The sequence below is a fragment of the Leguminivora glycinivorella genome, chromosome 12 (assembly GCF_023078275.1).
Source record: "Leguminivora glycinivorella isolate SPB_JAAS2020 chromosome 12, LegGlyc_1.1, whole genome shotgun sequence".
NCBI classification, from domain to species: Eukaryota; Metazoa; Arthropoda; class Insecta; order Lepidoptera; family Tortricidae; genus Leguminivora; species Leguminivora glycinivorella.
In genome coordinates this window covers 15755629-15779719 of record NC_062982.1, presented here as the reverse complement: position 1 = coordinate 15779719, position 24091 = coordinate 15755629, and the positions used below count along the sequence as shown (strand labels likewise).

The window sequence follows — 24091 nt, the reverse complement described above, 5'->3', positions numbered from 1 at the left end:
CTAACCAGAAAATCGACAAGACTAAACAGTACGTGACTGACTATAATCAATTAGAAATAGAAATTAATTGCACCACTGCTCTTCTGACGCACTATGTCAGCATAAACAAGTATCATCAACCATATAATACCAAGTAATTATTCAATTATCCATGTACAGATCATGTCATTCACAAAGACGCATACTTGACTCGTATCATCATATTACTAAAGATTACATTTGATCAAATTAAGCGCCATCGTTGATGGCACGAACTATACCAGCTGGGCTAGGCGAAGTTACAATCGTAGACGGCGGCGTAGACGCAACATGGCGATCAAAACGCAATCTGGCTCTGTCGGACCACTAGAGAAGAGCGATAGGGATAGCTAGCTACAATACGTTTATAAACTATTGGTTAGGTACCTACCCAGCTATTTTCGCAACCTCAACCATTAATTTCACACCTCTAATTCCTCCACGATGCGCGTGGGCAAATGACTGAGGAAACTGGGCAAATTATAGATGAATTACGTAATTTCATTACTTGATTGAAGTGCAGTTTAACTCTGCGGTTTATGATACGATACGACATAGTTAATATGTTTTCCTTTTAATTTTTTGTGGTGTCTGTGCAAAAAGATTGAATGGAATTAACTTATAGGTAAAAAATCGCCGTCAATAGAAATTGTGAACAACGTAAACAAACCAGTCAATGCAATATCCGTATCCTAGCACTCTCTGGTTGTTTTAGGATCATCATGTGATGCACATTGACTAAATAACACAGTGATTAGCCAGTATTTGACGAGTTGTAAAGGAAATTAAACACAGTTCCAAATTTTGACTACAGGTTTGTTTACATTGTTCGCAACTTCTATTGACGGCGACATTACTACACTTTTTAATCTCAAATATTTACACAATGTCAAAGTCGAAGAGTCTTACTTGCGCTAACTTGGGCAGCAATTTTGACCGACCCGACCATGCATGAATTATTTTACACATCTAATTTCTATATGAAATTCATGAAGCCTTTGAAAATCTTATCAAATACACAACAATTATCAAATAGTTAATTAGTAAGGTTACGAAAATATTTACTACAAAGATTTAACACGTCAAAAAAAATGGAGGGAAAGAAGAAATATTTAAGGACCATTAACAAATAAAATAAGAAAATATTAAAAAACTATATACAAGAAAATATTAAGAATACCAATCATTATTTATTTACCTGTCGTTTTCCCTTTTCCTTTTCAATAGGAAAACCCACATAGTCAAGAATAATAGTAGACTAATTCAAGGTGCATTGTACACCACGATTCGAGTACCGGCTGGATTTGGTATAAGGAATAATTGTTATTCTAAAGAAAACCCAACCTTCATTTGTATGCTGGAACAGTGAAATCTGCATGCATCGAAGGTGACCGCAGAATAAATGCAATCGCCACAGAATGCATTAGGTAATCATTATGCCCGTCCTGTACAAATCGTTTAGATTGTAAATCATGCACCCTCGGTTCCGTTGCAACTTGCAATACTCGCAATACTGGGGCCATTTTTTTCAAAGTTGTCCATCCCACTTTTTTTGGATTTGGAAATTTTTAGGTGGTTTCCACTCAGAATCGCGAGCTCTTTCAATTCTAATAAGAAAAAAAAGTGTTCCAAGGTTTTTTCCCATTCCGTTACCATTTTTTCATACATTTTGTATGGCGGTAACGGAATGGAAGGTTCGAAAAAATGTATGGAAATCTTGGGACATTTTTATTCTCCTATCAGGATCGAAAGACCTCGCGATTCCCAAAAATACCCATGTTACAAAAAAGTGGGGTGGACACTTTGAAAAAATGGCCCACTGACAGTTGTCCATAAGCTCTCGACATCTATAATTGTGTTTATTACTTTTCAATGTCTGTGTTTGCGCTTATGGACAATAATTTCTTCATCCTGGCCAAAGCACTCTTGAGAAATTATAATGTAGCCACATCGTAACGCACATTTTGATTTGAAAGGTGAACTACAATGTCGCCAATTTTTAATTTGTACTCTTTTTTTGCCAGACTGCAACCGGTAATGGCATGATGCTCGATTTCATCCACCCGCAAGCCACATTACACCCAAAACTTTCCTTGTTCGTTGACTCAGGACATTCTCATCATGTTCTTCCTACAATTAAGTACTCGTCTTGACAATATTAACTGCAAATTGATCGCCGCAGATTACAAAGATTAAAAGTACATTGACTTTAAACGAACGACCAATTACGAATGCTACTTTATGTCGGCGAGATGCCTTTCCATGAAGATAAGTGAGTACATCTGACAAGTCGATAATTACAATCTTTACGGATCTCGTCGCTTCGCTCGTCGTCGTACCTTACGGTGCTATTTGAATAGATAAACTACATTAATAAGGTAAATTAGCACTGAATTAAAATATGTCAGATGGGATTTATGATTTCTTAAGGTTTTCAATAGGATTATGAATCTGCATCAATATAAGGTTATTAAATTTAAGAACTGACTTTCGAATCTCTTATTTAATGTCTCTGGTAATCTTTGTATACAAATTTACATAACAGGTATATACATATATTTATTACATTTTATACAATGACGTTTGCACTTTTATGATCGTCAATTGCACTCTACTTATTAATATGTAAATGCATACAATTACCTAATTGCATTTAGGGAACGTGTTTCATAAAGCACTTTATTAAACCATATTTGTCACATTTTATTATATTGCCTGCTCAATATTACCGTTTAAATAACTAAGTATAATCTTTATGTAATTACTTTTGGTAGTTTTATTTTATAAAAGGTTAAAAATTCGTTTCGTCTCATGCTGGAAAAAATAAACGAAATTGTACTTTGATAGAATAATAATAGTTATGTATCCAAACTTAAATACCTACTACATAAGCATATGAACAAAACCATAGTAGTTTAGAAAAGCTTCCGGTACATTAAAGATTTTAGTACAAAAGTTAAACACAAGTAGAAGCATAAGAGTATAAAAAACTTTATGGAGCTACATCTTTGAGTATTATAAAAAATGTAGATGAAATGTAAGAAAATAACGCGTGATTTTAGATTACCTACAATAGGTACCTGTAAATAAAAATATTTATTATGCAAATAATTCAAATAGACGTTTCGTCACACTAGACTAGAATAATAATAAAGAAGGTAACTATAGTATATATAAATGGTTATTTATCACACATGTTTAAACAACAATGTAAAGTTTAATACAAGGATAATGATAAATAAACTAGACATATTGAGAAACAAAGCTGAAATACGAGTAAACGATGAATTTAAATCGATATTTTATAGTCTTAGGCTCGGCAAATGTATTACTGGAAATATTATAGTGTCGATATTGCAGCTACTGAACAGATGGAAATGAATAAACTGATAAATACTCGTTCATTTCGTCATAATTAGGTACGAGTATAAATCAGGCTATCTTTATGTGTCAAATCCGCTCAGCCATTTTGATGATTGAATGACAAAATTTAAATGCTCGTATTAATTTTATGAATAAATTTAGAACTATACTTATATAAAATAAAATAATTTTTAAGAAAAAAAAACCGTCGCCTTTCGGGTTCTGGTGAAAGCTACTTGCGAATGTTGGATTATGTAGAAATGTGTAAGTATTTTTTAAAACTGCTTTTAATGCTTTAATTATTAGATGGAAACACAAATGAATATACGTATAACGTTAAGGTTTGAGGAGTTTCCTCAATTCCTCATGAATCCGATTATATTATAAGAAATCGAAGCTTGACAAACTTTGACTTCAAAACATATGCTTAACAAACATAACTAAATAAATGTCACTGTTCTGAACTTAAATGCATGCTTTTCTTACAAAAATACCAAAGTCACTATGAGTGTGCCGTTCAGGTTTGAGGAGTTTGGTTCTGGCCATCATCAGCAGTTCCACTGCACCAAATGTCACTGTTCTGGACGAAAGTGCATGCTGTTCTTATAAAAATACCAAAGTCACTATAAGTATGCCGTTCAGATTTGAGGAGTTCGGTTCTGACCATCATCAGAAATTCCACTGCACCAAATGTCACTGTTCTGGATGAAAGTGCATGCTGTTCTTATAAAAATGGCAAAGTCACTATAAGCGTGCCGTTCAGATTTGAGGAGTTTGGTTCTGGCCATCATCAGCAGTTCCACTGCACCAAATGTCACTGTTCTGAACGAAAGTGCATGATGTTCTTATAAAAATACCAAAGTCACTATAAGCGTGCCGTTCAGATTTGAGGAGTTCGGTTCTGACCATCATCAGAAATTCCACTGCACCAAATGTCACTGTTCTGGACGAAAGTGCATGCTGTTCTTATAAAAATGGCAAAGTCACTATAAGCGTGCCGTTCAGATTTGAGGAGTTTGGTTCTGGCCATCATCAGCAGTTCCACTGCACCAAATGTCACTGTTCTGGACGAAAGTGCATGCTGTTCTTATAAAAATACCAAAGTCACTATAAGCGTGCCGTTCAGATTTGAGGAGTTCGGTTCTGACCATCATCAGAAATTCCACTGCACCAAATGTCACTGTTCTGTACGAAAGTGCATGCTGTTCGTATAAAAATACCCAAGTCACTATAAGCGTGCCGTTCAGATTTGAAGAGTTCCGTTCTGGCCATCATCAGCAGTTCCACTGCACCAAATGTCACTGTTCCGTACCTAAATGCATGCTGTTCCTTTATTAACACAAAAATCACCATATGTATGCCTTTCAGATTTGAGGAGTTCCCTCGATTTCTCCAGGATCCCATCATCAGAACTGGGTTCTGAGAAAAATGGGACCAATCTGTATGTATATACATTCAATCAAAAAAAAATTTTTCAAAATCGGTCCAGGAACGACGGAGATATCGAGGAACAAACATAAAAAATAAAAAAATAAACATACAGACGACTTGATAACCGTCCTTCTTGAGATATGAGGCGACGGTTAATAAAAATAGGAAAGAATTACAAGTGCAGTAACGTTTTACTGCGGTGCGGACCACTGAGAAACTTACGATGGACCCCTGAAGGAGAGCTGTCGTTTATAATTTGAGCAGACGGGTTCAGATGAAGTTACCTACATAACTATCGAAATCAAATGGACTGCTGCAAAGTGATTTAATAGATAACTAGCGACCCGCCCCGGCTTCGCACGGGTACTATACCTACATATAAACCTTCCTCTAGAATCACTCTATCTATTTAATTAAAAAAACCGCATCAAGATTTAAGCATACATAGGTACATAGGGACATAGAAAGCGACTTTGTTTTATACTATGTAGTGATAAGCTGATTATTTTTGACCGGTATGTATTGTTACTATTTAGCTTGGCACCGACTCAACCATATGAGCTTGATAACTCAATTGAAGTAGGTTCTCTTTCTCATTTGTTGTCTGACTCTTTTGCACTATATAAATGATAATTTTCTTAGTGTGTGTCATTCTAGACCTATTTTTCCGACAATATAAAGCATCCTGTATCGGCTCATGACGTAACCATTAATGCATAATATGCAGATAACCGTTTAGCCTTAGGATTGGTATAGCAAGTTCAACTAGTGCCTTTGACTTACACGTCCAAGTGGGTCACTGTCAACAACGAGTACTGTATCTCCTATGTTCTTTATTGCCTTCAAGCTTTTTATAACAATATACATAAATTGTGGATAAGGACGGAGCCTGGAGCAGAATCCGTCATTGCTATGTGCAGTGTGTACAAAGCGTGATTTAGTGTAGGCACATGATTCCATGTACGATGTATTAAAATCTCCGGTAGGTATTTTTTGCTGTACGTTGATAAATTTGTAAATTTGGGTGACTCAATGTAGAAGTTGAATAGTAGCTGTGTATGACCAGATGACCACTGCATTTTCTAACGGAAATATATGTAGATAGTCCACTTTTCTAACCATTTTCTTCACTTCTGAACACATATCGTTAATTCTAGTTAATAGCACACTCAATGAAGCCTATCTCGCGGGAAAAAACTCGTGTATAAACGAATTTTGGCATAGTTGTAGGGAATGGTGTTCTAATCCACATATTCAAAGTACTGATGGGTAGAGGAGGAGCTAACGGGTGGAGGGGGGTGTAAAGATCCCAATAAAAAGTGTATAAGACTTTTTTGTAGAGAATTTTATGAAGATTACTTGTGTTTCAGAACATTATTTGCTATGTGCCACAATTTAAGAATTATTCGCGAAAAACTAAAAAAAGGGACCTTAACACCCCCCTCCACCCGTTAGGTCCTCCTCTACCTATCAGTACTTTGAGTATATGGATTAGAACACCATTCCCTACAACTATGCAAAAATTCGCCTATACACGAATTATTTCCGCCGACGGACAGTTAAAAGTCTTCGTTAGGCGTGCTAAGATAAGTAGGATAATAATACCGTTAAAAAAACCTATCTACTTAATACACGTGGATTTAATAAATGCGAAATGAGATCATTAAATACATAGACTGATATAATTAAACAAACGAGAAAAATAAACACGCTTCCGTGTCATATGCTTCAATGCTTTGTGTAAAGTTAAATATAAGTATGCGTATCATTTAAAGCAGTCTCGTTATTGAGATACTGACAGATTATTCTGCAGGCCTAGGACATGATGGCCGCGGGAGTATGTCGCCGCGAGATAGACTACCTGTCCTTATGTCATTAATACAATTAGACAAAGACGTGTGATCTAAAAATTCTGGTACGATTTAAAACATGATCTCCGCGCTATAGCATTTTTTTTTTATGGGATAGGCGGCAAACGAGCAGACAGGTCGCCTGGTGGTAAGCGATCACCGCCGCCCATGGACACCCGAAACACTAGAGGTGTTGGAGGTGCGTTGCCGGCCTTTAAGATGGGTGTACGCTCTTTTCTTGAAGATCCCGTTAAGAATTGATACCAATCGATCCCGGATCAAAATCTTCTCCGAGATCAATATGCTTGGCATCAATGTAGCTTCCAGCAGTCGTTTTCAGAAAAGAACGAGACAACACCGAACAACCACGTGAGTAGCTAGGTTAAACATAAACAACAACAACAAAAAAATAATTGAAAACAACGAAACAAAACCTAAACTACTTAAGGGAGACATCTGGAAACCGCCATGAAATGAGGTCAAAATATGGGGTTTAGGGTATGACAGCATGCAACCGCAAACTTTGTGGTTAAATACGTCTATGACTGCATCCGTAACCGCAACGTGCGTATGTATTTACTACTTTTCAAATTGGTAAATTCGTAATTGACAAACGAAATCTTCTTTTTTCCTCAGTTTTATCACGTCATTCGAAAGGTAATTGTGAGAACATCCGGTATAAGGGCAATTTAGTAAAGGGACGGAGGTATAGTGAGAGGTTGTTTCAATCCCTTTTTGTCGCATAAAGGTTTTATTTAAGTCTTGACCGTCAATTTGATATAAAATAACGCCGCAGTAGGCCTAGCATATGATTGCCGCGAGAGTATGTCGCCGCGAGATAGATCACACATCTTCTTCTAACTGTATTAATGACATAAGGACGGGTAGTCTATCTCGCGGCGACAAACTCTCGCGGCTATCATGTGCTAACCCTGCAGGCCTAGTTAGGCCTAGGTAGGTGGTAGGTGCTGAAAAGGGTTTTTTTTTATAACTGGATTCTTTTTGTACGTAACCATTTTTATATAAATAGTTCTTATTAAGTTTTGTAAATTCATTATACGCGATATTATCCGTTTCCATAGTTTTATTCCAAAAAGAATAATAGTTACAGTAATAGATATATATACGTAATAGAGGTAGATGCAATGTTTTAAAACCTGTATTTTTGGCAATTAAAAGTAACCGTTATAGGCCTAACAAGTTTTTTTCTTGTAATCAAATAATTACCGACCACAAACAATTTAAATGAAACGTTGCTATGAGAAACAAGCCAATTTAACAAGTTATGTGTAGCCGAGTGTAAAATAATTACTTTTTCATGGTTTAAGATTCCTACATTGTATGTACGTATGGTATTTCGGCATATGAGCAATAAAAAAAGGAAATTGCACAAACAGCGTAGAATCTAGTTATTAACTTTGACTTTGGTCAGCAATCAAGTGGTGTCGAAAACTGCCTTTCCCATTTTCCTTTACCGGAACGTACGATACACTTCTTGTGAGACCTGTTTATTAGCAAATTGCGAAAGACAAGTGATTTATACAGTTAGTCAACCTTAGACACGTTGCAGGACATTCTCAAAATTGCCGCAAAATACTTGACATGTTTAACCCCCGACGCAAAAACGACGGGGAGTTATAAGTTTCACGTGTCTGTGTGTCTGTTTGTCTGTCTGTGTGTCTGTGGCATCGTAGCTCCCGAACGGATGAACCGATTTAGATTTAGTTTTTTTTGTTAGCCATGTTTCAAGAAAATCGGTCCACGGTGTCGATGTCGGGGGTTTTTTCATAATTTTGTGGTTAGGTTAGTTAAGAGGAAATTCGAAAAAAATGATATAACGTCAGGCCCTCCTTTTCGCACTATTTGTATGTGGGATAGGAACGCACCGATGCGATAAAGTTTATCGATGTAGTAGGGCGTATTACGCAGTGTTCTCAACAGTTGACGATCGCTTCATTTGATGTTTGAGTTGCACACAGGCGTTTATTATCAACTCATCAAATGCCATAGAAATTGACCCTAAAGCTTTGCAATACCTGTGCGAAGAACAGAACAGAAAATTTATGAGAACATTCGCAGTTTTAGAAACTCTTCGAGTCCAAGGCCGATAGTCCACTGTCATATGTTTATCATAGAAATATGATCATAGGCAACATGCCCTCCTTTTTCTTCACGTTGGATAAAAAGGGAGGCATGCAGACCTATGATCATATTTTCATAATAAACATATGATATGGACTATCGGTCCTAATCAATTTATTTGACGACTGGTTTGGCCTATCGTGTAGTGACCCTGCCTGCTAAGCCGCGGTCTCGGGTTCGAATCCCGGTAAGGGCATTTATTTGTGTGATGAGCACAGATATTTGTACCTGAGCCATGGATGTTTTCTATGTATATAAGTATTTGTATATTATATATATCGTTGTCTGAGTACCCACAACAAAAGCCTTCTTGAGCTTTACCGTGCCGGGCTCAGTCAATCTGTGTAAGAACGTCCTATAATATTTATTTATTTATTATTTATTTCAAATACACAACTTTGTATGGCTGTCTTTACTATTAACTTATCTTTGGTACTCGTAAGGAAGTCAAGGTGTTTAGGAAGGCGCAAATGCCATGTCTCCCTTTACCGTATTGCTTCGTAAACATATGTGACGTTTTCAACCAAAAGGGTACTGATTGTCAGATGCCAAGAAGACCCTTTTGGTTGAAAATTAAATTGCACTTAATGAAATAGCAATAGAGCGGTTAAGTCGCTGGTGGTAAACCTGAGAGCATTTTTTACACTTTGTTTTTATATGTTTACTTAAACCACATTACGTTTGAAGGAAAATAACCCTGTTATTGTTCTATAAATAAAACTTAAACTTGTTATGCTGGCTAATTTATTATTCGCGTTTATTAGGTTGGTCCCTTAATAAATCTTGATTGGTGTGAACTGTATTTATGTATAAATAATATTGACTAATACAAAATCACTAGGTGCCCCCACTGAGCGATTTTAGCTACAGCGACTGCATATTCTGGTGCAGGCAGGCTTTTATTTGAGTTATTATTGTTTTTCACTCTCAGGCTTATAAACCAAGAGGTATAGGTAGTAATATGTAGATAGATATAGATCTCGACAATGTACAATCAACAATACAGCTGTGAATACAGACAAAGTGCCAAAAATATGTATACACACCTTAATTTTTAGCACTTTGTATTCAAAGCTTTTTTGTTGACTGTACCTAGCAAAACGTACAATGACTAGTTGAAGTAGTTGAAGTGCCGTGGCGAACGATGCGTAACTTTCTCTGTCTCACCAACATGGAAGAGCAAAAGAGAGAGATAACTACGATACGCTACGGAGCCTACGGAGCGTCATAGATTGTATTCTCGGCTACAGGTTCAATATTTCACATATGTATAATAAATTTGTATATGTACCTACAACAGATTATTTGCGCACGCGAATCCGCATAATCGTTTCAAACGAACGATTTCCACTGACCGCCAACATAAAGTGATATCCTATTATTAGGGACAATATAATCTATTATTAATCGATATCAAATATCATGGGCGCCGATAGCCTAGGTAGGTTGGTGACACATTACGAAATTTACGCTAATTTGTCCGTGCGTAAGATTGTATTATATTCGACATTAAGTATCCATTTATAAGCAATTACTGCTAACGATTTGTGTATTGTTTTATGGGACTAATCAGGAATGTTATCCAACAACATTAGTAATTACGATGACGCATTTTTTGTCAATAAAACCTTAACTTTTTCGTGTGTACAGTCAACTAATTGGAAGCCTAGGACACTCTACAACCATGTCAAAATGACAAGCAGTAAGAGATTCCTTACAATCTGATTTATAACGTCACTATGACATAGTTCTACAGTGGCCTAGAGTTACAATTGGTTGACTACCTACCTACGATCGTTTATGAAAGACCTCATAATCCTAACTGCCTAGAGAAAAGTCATCTAAATATTAATTTATGAAATAAAACTGTGGAAACGGATTATATCACGTATAATAAATTTACAATTTCATCCCGACGTTTCGAACACTTTACAGCATTCGTGGTCAACGGGTGACTGAGGAAAAATTACAATGTGCAAAAGTTACCCACATACAACGCGATATAATCCGTTTCCATAGTTTTATTTCATGAGTAACTATAACGGTAAACGAAGACAATATTAATATTTATTTCTTACCATAAAAAACGTCAACGTGGGTAAGTATTTTATTTTAATATGAAACTAATTTCTAAGAACATTTCATTTCATTTATTTAAGACTTGATTTTTTTCGTCACATTTTCAAATTACAAATTTTAGCCTAATCACAACACGAACGTACCTATAACTAAATTCTAATATTATAAATTGAACTAAATATCATACGCGCGGGTGGGTGGTCTAGTGCTAATGACGTTAGCCGCGTAAGCTGATTCGGCCACCAGTACTCTGTTCGTCTTTTCTTTCGTGTATGATATCTATTTCAATTTATAATTTATGTAGTTGTGTGAATACTTAAAAAAGAACAAATCAAAAAATTTGTTCCCTAGTTGTAAATTCTAATATTTTATATTCAACATTTTCCTGAATATACCTAATATTAACATTTTGTTCATATCTGACTGTAGGTATTCATAGTATAGGTACATTATACATATGTATAATCTATTAGTGTTGATGTAGCTTTTATATGTAATTAGTACGGAAGTCATGATAACATTTGCAATGGCAGCGGCAGACATAACTAGGCATTATATGTTATTATAGAGATATGTGAAAGTTTGATGAAATATTCTCTGCTTCTAGCATTCGCTGTTAATTTTCTATTCACATAAGTTTATACTCATTTGTCAACTCTTTCGATTTCGCTGTGGCCTGAATTTGATTCGCGAAATATTAATTAACGTTTTCATTACCCTATGGAATTGATGGTTCGAAATAAAGAAATTTAATTGAATAAAATTAGACCGGCGTTGGTTTTCTAAAATGTTTTTAATTAATAAATAAATTGTCATAGAGTAATTTGTACATTTTAGCAAATCATAGCGGTCGATACATAAAAAAATAATTATGAATATTACGTTCCTACAATAATAAGTATGTACAATCGAGTTCATAAATAATGTGTACATTTTTCACCGTATTGCAACGAGTTGAGGTGAATAAATTTAGAGATATTTATGATTTCGACTGTACATAACTGTCCAAGAGCCTAAGAAAATTTTATTTTATAGAGGTAAATAAAAAGATTGATAGGGATATCAGTACACAAGTCTAAAACCTGAATTCGCGTAAGCATCTGTCTTACAAGCTAGCAAAATAGACATTATGATACCCGTAATACCATGACAAAGAGTTTTTTAGTGGTTGCCGGAACAACGGAAAACATTCACGACCTTCACTAACGCTAATATTGTTGGCGAGTAGGTGTTTCAAGTTGGAGGTCAGGCCCCGTAGCCGAATGGCATTTCTCCGACGCCAAACGAAAGCGATACGCCGCTGGCTCTGTCGCGCCAATACGCAAGCGCGATAGAGATAGATATCTACTAGCGCTTCGTTTCGTGAGCGTTTCGTGAGCGCTTGTGCCATTCGGCTAGCCACCCTGTTTTTTGTATACTTGTGGAGTCTGGTAGGCATATTTTGAGGTTAGCGCACTATGGCATGTTTTCATCTGTAAGATAGTAAATAAATTTAAGACGATAGAGGAGGGGTCAATTCTCCATACAAACGCTCTCGACTATTTCTTCTCTGGTTTTTGAAGATAGAGCAATGATTTTCAACTTTCAACACAGATTATTTATTATTATTTTTATCTGTATCGGACCGTTTTTATTTTTTGATATTCTTATTTTTAAAGACGGCCATCAATAATTTCCAAAAACGTCCTTATTGATTGTGGCGCGAAAAAAGGTGAGGTATTCAGAATTGGTAACAATTAGCCAAAAAACTAACCGATCCGACACAGATTATTTCATTGTTATTCAGATTCTCAATTTTCGTTACGATTGATTAAGTTTTGAAGGAGGAAGCAATCGAGAGTGGAACTCGATTTTAAATATTTTTTCGCAATATCTTTTAACTGAGTTGTTCTGAATGGACATTAGTATATTTAACTAAAATTGCCAAATTGAAAGATGGGGCTCCTTTCCATTTTAGCATTTTCGCTCCTGTAGCGTCTTAATACTTTCTTGGGGTGTATTCGTAGCGATTTTGTAGACACAAAAACTGCAGAAGTGATGTAATAGAAGCTTACAAGTTTTTTTCAATTTTCTCAAAGTAAAGAATAAAAACATAACATTTATCGAACTGTCTTACCTTTTGATATGCGACTGAATACTGTGTATTTCAGGTTCCGGAATTCCAAGTCCATTGTGAGCTGAAACAAAAATTGAGTTCATTAGACTTACTCACGTGAGTAATAGGCCTAAGATAAATTACAATTAGACGAAATATGTTTCTAGAAAAAATTAAAATTTTGAAAAAACCCCCGACCGCGACTATTAGACCGATTCTCATGAAAGGTGGCTAAGAACACTCCCGACGAACTCAGCTTTCAGACAAAAAAAAAACTAAACCTAAATTTGGTTCATCCGTTCGGGAGCTGCGATGCCACACACAGACAGACAGACAAACAGACAGACAGACACGTCAAAGTTATAACACCCCGTCGTTTTTGCGTCGGGGGTTAAAAATCGTAATAAACAACATCACAAAAACACAGTTTCTTTCAATCCTTTAATTGCTGAGAGTGGCACAGAAACTAGAGCAGTTTCATGCTCTCTGCCTACCTCTTTTAAAATACAGGTGTGAAGTTGTATGCACCTATGTACAAAAACACCGGCACGTGCACTAATCTGATAAATAACCGTGAAGTTTGCAGATTGTGGGCATCTTACTCTACTAATACAGAGCCAGAGAGTAGTTCCAGTGACAGTCACTGTAACTATTCCTTAATACGAATAAAAGAGCAGATGCCGGTATTGCGAGCTTCTGTGTTCACGGTAAACTCTCTGACCCGTTATGTCGTGTCCCTAATAGTGCCTCTACGCCGGGCCTGGCTAACTGGGATCGCTTGTTGCACGAGGCACGACACACACAAACACACACCACACTCATCATAAAACACAGAACTTAATCGCGTATGTAATAATTGTAATTCGTGAAAGTTTAAAATTAAACCAGTGTCCAACACAGAATTAACGAAATGTGACCACAACGATTTTATATGTTTCGAATCGATACCGTATGATGCATCACAACACAACACGTTATTCAATAAAAACGTCATGTTAGTAAAATAGTCTTAATTAACTGTGACCGTGATATATACATATGACCGAGTTCACTGAATTTATTTTAGAGCGAGTATTTTCACTTAGAATATTAACACACCGATTTTAAATGTAACTTTAATTACACACGATATATATTACGCGATATATATACACTACATAAATGGCAGTTTAATTGAAAATTACCACATGTTTATCCAAAAATGACTGATTTAGCGGAACCATTGTAACTGCAGTGCAAGCCACTTGCCGACTGAGCATGAATGCAGTTCTACTGCAACATATAAAGTGTATAGATGCCAATTTTCATATTTGGGTCACTGAACCAACATAACTATTAATTCAGTTTTTGAATCGTAAAATTTACCTAATCATCTGTTTCAGTTACCTGATTAGTTTTTAATTTGTAAACGATCAGTCAAACTCAAATTGCATGCGATAAGCATGCAATAGCTACAATGTTGCTAATTTAACCTCATCCTGCTTCACCATGTAAGTACAGAGTCATTCAAATTTAAACCAAATGACTTAATAAATAGGGTAGATTTTCACATTTTTAACCCCCGACGCAAAAACGACGGGATGTTATAAGTTTGACGTGTCTATCTGTCTGTTTGTCTGTGACAACGTAGCTCCCGAACGGATGAATCGATTTGGATTTAGTTTTTTTGTTAAAAGCTGAATTAGTCGGGAGTGTTCTTAGCCATGTTTCATGAAAATCGGTCCATTATGTCGGTTTTTTTTTTCAAAATTTTAATTTTGAGATTATAAATAAAAAAATATAGGTAGTGTTTAATTTTGCCAATCCAGGCTTTTAATTGGTAATTTACAAAAATGGAATGTGTCCTTAACTAAGCACATTGGGCAGGACGAGGATAGAATGTATCTACTATCTATTTTAGATTAGAAAGATCATAATAGTCAAATCAAGCTTACTTGTTAGATACGCAAAATAAATTACTAAAACTTGTTGACCCTGGATCGACCCCTGGCTATAGGCATTTACTTTTAGGCTCGAAAATCTAAGGTCACATTTCATTAGTGTTTGTGAAATAATCCAATAGATTTTTAAATCATAGATCTCGACCTCTAAAATCTAAATTCGCAGATAACTTTAAAACAAATGAATGAAACCAAATTCAAGATTTTCGAACCAAAACAGTGAAAATGGAGATACGAGGTGATAAAAATGTCATATGTTATTTATTTCAAACATCTCTTTTAAAATCTCAAAAGTTAAAAATACTCCATCAAAAATAGATGTTCCAAAATCGAATCCGGTACATTGCCTCAGCCCTAGTACCAATCCAGCACGGGAAGCATGGTCGCTCGATAGACGATAAAATACCGTCCCTATCGCACTACGGTGAAGTGCGATATTTTCGGCCTGACAATTTTATCGTTCGAACGCCGTGAGATTCAAAAATCGCCCCCAGATGACAGTTGTACATATTCGGCAACCCGTATATCCACTATCAACGGAAAGTCAACGTGAAACGTCAAATTGGCCGTGTCGAATTGAGACCCAGAATGCATATTCGAATATTTATTCCATTAACGTCATACTCGTGATAAAGTGACAAATAAAAGTCTAATCATTATTCGTTACACTGCTTTACAAAAGAAAAATAGAATGCATGTAAATGTTTCAGTTTGCGTCATACATACGCGAATAGAATAGCCAAGTTATTTTCACCACAAGTCTACGACACAGGTACAGGTACTATACGAGTAGGAGCCACATTCTTCCAACTTCATTGTATTGTTAAATATTATATTACCAAAGACATATGTAACTCCGTATAGACGGATAAAGTCTAAGAAAAAAACATACCTCAAAGCCCTAGAGAAAAAGGTGCGGTGGCCTAGATGGTGGCGTTACACCTTTGAAAAACGCTCGGCTAGATGGCGCTATATTTGACATTTTAACACATATCAAGCTAAGAATATGGGCCAAATTGTCATAACTGAGGTTCAAAAGTTTTAAGCTTGTGTCGAGAGATGGCAGTCTATGCACTGTGATTACACATTTTACTTTGACAGTAACTCTCTAAGTATGTATATAATACTTGATCCTCTTTGATATTCCTATTATTACCTACTCTGAAATAATCCGACAGTGAAAATCGCTTGTATAATAGAATTAATAGTCGATACTTGACTAGTACCGAGTGAAATACACTAGCGTTAGGTATCTCCCTCATTATTTATGTTTCACTGACGAAACGTCAAAAAATGGACTATAAAGTTGTAATAATAAGTGTAACAAGCAACATAACTACGATCATTATTTGCAAAAACCAACCTTTTAATCAGAGGGTTGTAATACTTGTAATCTCATGATAGTCATGACTTCTGTAGAGTAGGGTAAACGCAGCTATTAACGCCCCCCTTAAGGCAATTTTACAATCGGGTCTAATTATTAAGTATACACGTTGTTCAAACATTTTATTTTCCTATTATATGTGATACTATGATAATTAAAAAAGGTAAATATTGTGTTACTTGTACTCAAATTAAACATTATGATATTAAAAATCTATTTTTAAATTACTGAGTCGATTGCTACCATTAGCGACCCATAAAAATGCATATGAAGCTATCAACGATTTTTAAGCAGCTATTAGCGATTGTGTTATAAGTATGAGTAATTACCTGAACGCCCAGCGAGTACACAGTACAGCAACACCTAGTATAGTGGCATAGTCCACAGGTAAGGGGTAATTTATTAAAAACATGTTCAGCATTGTCATCGAAGATTTATTTCTATTGTACCTATTCCTACCTACTTTTGTACCTATTCATATAACATTTTTCACGTTTATCATGCCCACTAAGAAATAAAACAAAATGAAATCACAAATCAAAACAATTATATATTGTGTTACTTTAAAAATTTTAAAAGTTTGTTTAACCTTCGTATCTTGAAACCCTCGCAACCCTCAGATGCTACATTCTGAACCACTCGCTACGCTCATGGATCAATATTGAAGTCTTTAGCTTGCTCGAGTATCATTATTAGATAGTAGGTATCAATATTTGTACGTGCGGTTAAACAACAAATTTGCCCCCTTGTAAAACAAATTTAACTTTTGTCGTGATATTTTTTCCTACAGTGCTGCAAGAGAGGCACAACCCAAGAGACTGTATTAGGCAACTCTTCTTGGTACCAAAGCCACATTTTTGTTAAAACTTGTATGTTTGTAATAATTGTATGGCTTTAATAATATCCTTAATATTATAACCTACTTATTTAGGAACGATCGGTCATACCTTCTCATGGTTTGTAATAGCGATTTCTATGAGTCGTTGAAAGAATATGTAAGCACTAACGTAAAATGTATGACCGACCCATATTAAACAACATTATTATTGTTATTTTATTATTGTTGTGGCTACTAAACACTTTGTTATTACGTGATATTCAAAATTTTTGACATAAAATCAGTTTTTATGGGTAAAACTCCTTTACAAACAATGTCTTACACAATATCCGTTTTCCAAAAATATTGTTATTTTAGTAAACTTTACAACGTCAAAAGAAGAAAACTAAGTACAAATGTGTATGTCGTTAATAGCTTTTTGAAAAAAACTATTATTTGGGTCTCAAATAATCTATAAACATACTTATGTTTCTAAAGAATAATATTGTAAAAGAAAGAAAAACTTAACATGACGTTATAGTCATTACCGACCTAAGTACTTAATTTTAAAAGGAAGAAGGAAAACATACTAGTAGAATTAGACGATAGTTGATGATAATTTCCGTAGAGTACTTACATGTTTAGTTTTTGAAGTCATTATTTTACAGAATTTTGACTCCGCAGTGGTATCTTAATCGTCGTCTAACTCTCCAAAAGCAGATAGACAGTGAGATACCTACACTTCCACTACCGATCGGATCTTTCTAGAACATTGCGCACTTTCGCGCAAACAAGCTCTGTAGCAACGAGACCATTGCGCTAAATACAAGCACACATTCTATGAGGCCTTGAATCCTAAGTGATGTAGTCTACTGACTAACAAGCTTATGACATCTTGACAAATAAAACTTATTGGGAAATGTGTTGAGTACCCACTTGTCTTAAAAACCGAGTTTTCGAAAGCTTGAATTACTAACTTATTTTTAAGTTTTTAAGATGTCTGAGAAGTTTTTGCAAAAAAAAAATGAAATTGTGAAATATTCAACAACTAGCGTGAAATCATGCTTCACATCATTTAGCAATATTCAATATCATTTAATAGGATACTCGTATGACATACCTAATTAATTACTAATTAGGTACCTAAGTGTTAAGTTATAAAATGATATTTTTCTTTTACAATATTATTAACAGAATTCTAAACTTAAATATATAAATAAACCATGCTGAAGTCTACATTAGGGTATGCAAAAACCGGTTAACTTAAAAAACCGGTTAATAACCGAGACTTTTCCTTCAAAACCGGTTAACCGGGTATTAACCGGTTTTGAGGATTTTTAGTAAATGGCCGTACTACGCAATAATTACCATTACCTTTAAGAATTCTGATGTTGATGATATCGTAGCAGGTATTACTTGCACGATGAATCATTTTTATCCAGTTTTTAGAAATTTGGTAAATGCGGAAATTGCTAAAAAAGGCTGGTTTGAATGTGATTCGTCAGTTTTGCGTTTTCTAGGCATGTCGCGAAGGTCTACAGCTCCCAGAGCCCCTAGTAATACAAGCAATTGATGTAAGAAAACCAAGATCTCCATTTTACCTTTCTTTTAAAAATATAGTTTGAAATATACGGTAGACTCCGGTTACAACGACGCTCAAGGGACCGCTGATATTACGTCGTACTAACCGGATGTCGTACAAAACGAATTTCATTTCTTTTAATTAAAAGTAATACTTACATCTCTATTACTAAAACATTTCAATCAATAGGTTTATTTACAGGGTATTATTATCATAGTATTAATACCTTATTTTATTGTGACTTGTTTAGTTAGAAAAGTCCTTTTTAGTATGCGTGCTTGCTCATCATTTGTAAGTAAAGCTAGTTTATACGCAATCGAAAAATACAAATTGGGTTCTATTTAGCTTATAAGATTAGACCCGAGGCGAACAAATTGTTAAAATTTTAAAAGCAATACTTCAAAAAGTTACATGGCCACAATGTAATCTTGCTACTTGTTAAATTTTAACTTCTGATTAGCATGGTTAGCGCATCGTAACTGGTGAATTTCCAATATGACTTGGAACTCCGGTAGCCGTTTAAGAAGTTTAACACTCTTACGGTAGATGTCGCTACACGTCCCATTGACCTTAGTAGTGGAAAATTTCGCTGGCTTGGTTGAAGTCTTGGTGGCTCAGTTGGCAGAGCGTTGGAGTATCGATCCAAAGGCCGTGAGTTCAAGTCTCACCCAAGGCAGACATTTTCCACTTTTAAATTTATTTGCTACTTGTTGTAGGCAAGACAGGGGGCCGTGCTCGGGTGGAAGTAGCTTTGTTTCCTCAATTTACTAGTAAACCTAAAAACGTTGTCGCTCGTCGTTGCAACCGGACTTGACGGACGGATTCTGTGTAAAATGTGTCGTAAAAAGCGGCTGGTCGTTAAAATCGGAGTCGTAATAAACGGATGTACTTTCATACTATCACATACGAAAACCAAATGAATACCTGTGCTTATGTCGTTGTAAGAGGTTGGACGTTAGGTCTATGCGGAGTCGTAATATACTAACCGGACTCTACTGTATTGTATAAAATGTATAAGTAATTGAGTAGACTCGGGACTAATTTTTAAAATAAAATCATTACAGATAATAATGTTGTCAATGAAAAGTAATGAATAAATCTTTATTATTACAAAACATGAAATAATTACGTATTTTTGAACCTTTTAATGCCTAATTTTCCAAATTTTGAGAAATAATAACAGTTTCGGTTATTAACCGGTTAGAGACTATAAAAACCGGTTTTTAACAGAGGCCAAAAAGTCTCGGTTAACCGGTTTTTCGGTTAACCGGTTTGCACACCCTAGTCTACATACATACGTCTCTATTCTGTTTCGTAATCAACAGTTGTATTCCCTTTTTTAAAAAATAACAGCGTAACAGCGTTAAAGGAGTAAAGCGGCTGTTAATATAAAACCTGCAAACCAATACTTTTCACCATTTACCTATTGCCTCCAAAAACTAGCGGTAGCACTAGTTACCTCATATTAAATAAACTTATGTAATCCAAACTATACATAAATAACGAATATCAGCAGCATCAACGGATCGATGTATATCGGTCAAATAACGGAAAAAGTTGTACTACGCGATCATAAACCCGAAAGGAAAGCGGCAAAAATTCTTAAAGAAAGTCGGATGGCGGAGAGCTGTCTCTTATTTAACTTTCTGTCACAATATGGCATACAAACACAAGAAGCAATATTTTGCTTCTGGTGACAAGAGGGCTTGCCAATTTTTCGCTCAGCGGATCAGGGTGGCTAGCCGAATGGCACAATCGCTCACGAAACGCTCACGAAACGAAGCGCTAGTAGATATCTATCTCTATCGCGCTTGCGTATTGGCGCGACAGAGCCAGCGGCGTATCGCTTTCGTTTGGCGTCGGAGAAATGCCATTCGGCTACGGGGCCAGGGGCTGTAGCATTTCTGCGACGCGAAACGAAAACGAAACGCGAAAGGTAGTCTGGCTCTGTCGCGCTAATACGCAAGAGCGATAGAGAGAGATAGATAATATATATGAGCGTTTGGTTATGTGAGCGTTTGTGCCATACGGCCGTCTATCGGCAACTTCCATAATACATAAGTACATATACATATAATGCAAGTGTTTTTTTTATTAAGTATGTCAATTGTTTTACTTTACTTATTATTATCTCAAAATTTAGAGTTTATTGAATAACATTTCTGCTTGGAATCAGGGATGCTTCGATGCGACAGCGATGCATGCTTCATGTAACATGAAATTTGATCAGTGATCAATGATCACTGATCATGGTTTACAGAAAACGGAAAACGATGAGGGCGGAGTATGTGTATGATCGACCCCTAATAAGTATAATTTCAAAATAATCATTTGCTGCATTTTATTCTGTTAAATTTATTAGATAAGTTTTGACAAGATAAACATGACTTTCAAATGTACAAATTTCTAATGCAGGTACTCATTTTTTTTATAAGAAAATAAAAAAATCTAACCCTATGTAATCTATTGTCATTGTCAGTCAAGTCCAAGGAAGAACAGATTGGAAGGTTTTGTTATACTTGTCCTATTGTCCTTTTACACAGTTATTTTGAGCTATTATCCCGGAACGAGTCACGAATTCAAAGGTCCGCTGCGCACAAGCATGCAATTACTATGCAGCTACCTCACAAAGCATTAAATTGTCTCTCCATTTTCTTTGGTTTAGTGACCAGTATAAATTGAATTCGAGATCTATAACTACAGACGTATGTACGGTCAACCAAATTGAATCATAACTCAAATTGATTGGCCATCATCATCATCATCAATCAGCCTTTTATCGCCCACTGCTGAGCACTCTAGAACTTCTCCCGGTCCTGGGTCTCATCCATTGACACCAGTTTTTCGGATGTCATGGCCATATGTATGGCCATATGTATAAGTCGCTTTTGACGTTGCCGGTGAAAAGGTTCTACAGTGGCCTAGGACTCAAATTGGTTGACTGTACGAGTCCTTGGTCTAAGTCAGAAGTTAGAGGCGATGCGCGTTGAAATCTTTGCAAATAGCCAAGACAATTACAAAGACATGTCCAAAAGTCACGTTCACTGAGTAATTTAGTTTGGTTGGGTTCTGCGTTTGCGTAACCGAGTAAAATAATAGCGAAACGGTGAACTATTCGATGACTGTACCTTAAGGCCAAATCGCGTAATTTTAACTGATTTGAGCAACGATATAAGTTCTGTGTTTTATCGCGATAATCCAGTGTTGTATAAATTATCTTACCTTACGAAAAATCTTGGTTAGTCTAAAAACACACGTCCAAATTTTACGCACACTAGATTAAGACGCCTATTTATATACTGTACATCGATTAGTGGCGATTAGGGTTAGCAGCCCGGATACAAACTAGCAATTTACCCGGATCTGAAGCTAAATACGGTAGATACCGTTTGGAGATGGAATAAAAAGAGTGTCTTTGAAGAATACCGTCCGTCGTGTCACTAGCATAATTTGCATATAAGTATAATAGGTTTATTTCAGTTGCATCTTCAATCTTATGTAACAATTGGTAAAGTCCACAACAATGAGGTATTTCTTTTCTTTTTTTATTTCTTTTATTTAATCTTTAATCTGCAGTAGGTAGTTAGTACTTTTTTTTATACCACGTCGGTGGCAAACAGGTATACGGTCCGCCTGATGGAAAGCGGTCACCGTAACCTATGGACGCCTGCAACTCAAGGAATGCACATGCGCGTTGCCGATCCATTAGAAACTTGTACACCCCTTTTTTGAAGAACCCCATACTGTAGTTCATCGGGAATACCTCGGCATCAGCTCATTCCACAGCCGGAGCGTCCTTAACGTACTTTCAGTTACAGTGGTTTTGTATCAATTAAGGCGTAGGATAGGCGACACTAGCGCCACTGTCGATATATAATTCTACTATGTACTTATCCTTCACATACAGTGAACATAAATGTCACAACCAACACGCTAAACATATGTTTACCCAAGAAATTGTGTCCAAACCTATTGGCATTGCAATCAGTATATTCTTTATATTCTCAGTCTCAGCTTACAGCGAGCCGAGCTCTACGGCCATTTAGTTTCTCTCGACATTTAAATTGGTAACACCTATGTGTATTTCGAGACGATGTTAAACTGCGTATTATGCTTCCAATTTTATCACGTATCCACGTGGATAAGACATCTGTCACTCTCACACTGACATTGCCAAAGCGTGACGGATGCTTTATCCGCACATACACCCTGTTTTTATTGAATTCAGTTAACTTTAAGGGAATTAAGGTTCTTTAGGTCAAATAAAATTAATTTCTCTAAGAAACTAGCGTCCTAACTCTTACGGTTATCGAATTATTAAAAAAACAATAATTTAATTACTGAACACGTGTCGTGCGTGGCATCCCTCACCACTGTGCTTCCTTATGTTATTTGTTTTGACATTTGCTGACGGCAAATGTCAAAACACTTGGCACTGACTATAATGTTATGATTAAGGTCCTCCCACACTAATTAATTCATTTATTGTGTATGGAAAGGAAAAAAATTTTTTTCGAATTTAACGAAAAGCGATATACAGGGTGGTTCCTGATGATGAACCTAACTGCGTGTCGAATTTAACGGAAAACAATAGAAACACGGTGTATAAGTGATAAAATTGGAAGCATAATACGCTGGCCGGATCTGCTAGTCCGCGCTCTGCAGTTGGAATACTACTCTAGCAAACAGATTGGAAATAGGTAGGTTCAAACATTTCTCAACGTGCACTCACAATGGGTTTCAAGAACGTTCGGAGATTGCAACTCTAGTTAAGGCGAAATAAAATCGGTCAAGTGCGAGTTTGACTTCGAATGGTTCCGTACCTCCCAATAGATGTATAATCGTCAAAAAAAGCATGTATGTTGTATGGGAACCCGATTTAATACATAGATACATACAATCACGCCTGTATCCCATAAAGGGGTAGGCAGAGCACATGAAACTACTAAAGCTTCAGTGCCACTCTTGGCAAATAAGGGGTTGAAAGAAAACGAAACTGACATTACCGACCGATGCCGACTGTGACCGTTTAATATTTATTTTATTCTGTCTTTAGTATTTGTTATTAGATAACGACAGCATAACTCCATTTGCGAAGATTTCATATGGGCCAGTTGCGTCAACCACATTTGACAGACACATCATCGTCACGCAGCAGACGTCTATGGAACTTCCCATACAATAAAATTTAACGAACGCTTTAACGGTGACAGACGGTTTAGTGCAACCGACCCTTAGCCTAACTATCAGGGTGCATGATAGTCTGGTGACAGACGGAGACATACGGACGGAGCGTTGTCTTAGTAAAAGGGTCTCGTTTTAACCTTTGGGTACGGAACCCTAAAACTGTCCAAGTAGTCCAAGTGCAATTAGATTTTATCGACGTTGAG

At 36.1% G+C, this 24091-nt stretch overlaps 1 protein-coding gene and 1 non-coding gene across 2 annotated transcripts in view; one reads left to right on the top strand and one right to left on the bottom strand.

Moving 5' to 3' along the window:
* LOC125231670 (ATP-binding cassette sub-family G member 4) overlaps positions 1-24091 on the bottom strand; it is a 93359-nt gene that overhangs the window by 57846 nt on the left and 11422 nt on the right. Inside the window, exon 2 of the mRNA XM_048137177.1 lies at positions 13000-13060. Within this exon, the coding sequence (XP_047993134.1) occupies positions 13000-13054 (55 nt within the window). The 5' untranslated portion in view covers positions 13055-13060. The remainder of the gene's footprint in view (positions 1-12999; positions 13061-24091) is intronic.
* Positions 19305-19377, top strand: Trnad-auc. Its single transcript has one exon. It is a non-coding gene; the product is annotated as a tRNA-Asp (tRNA).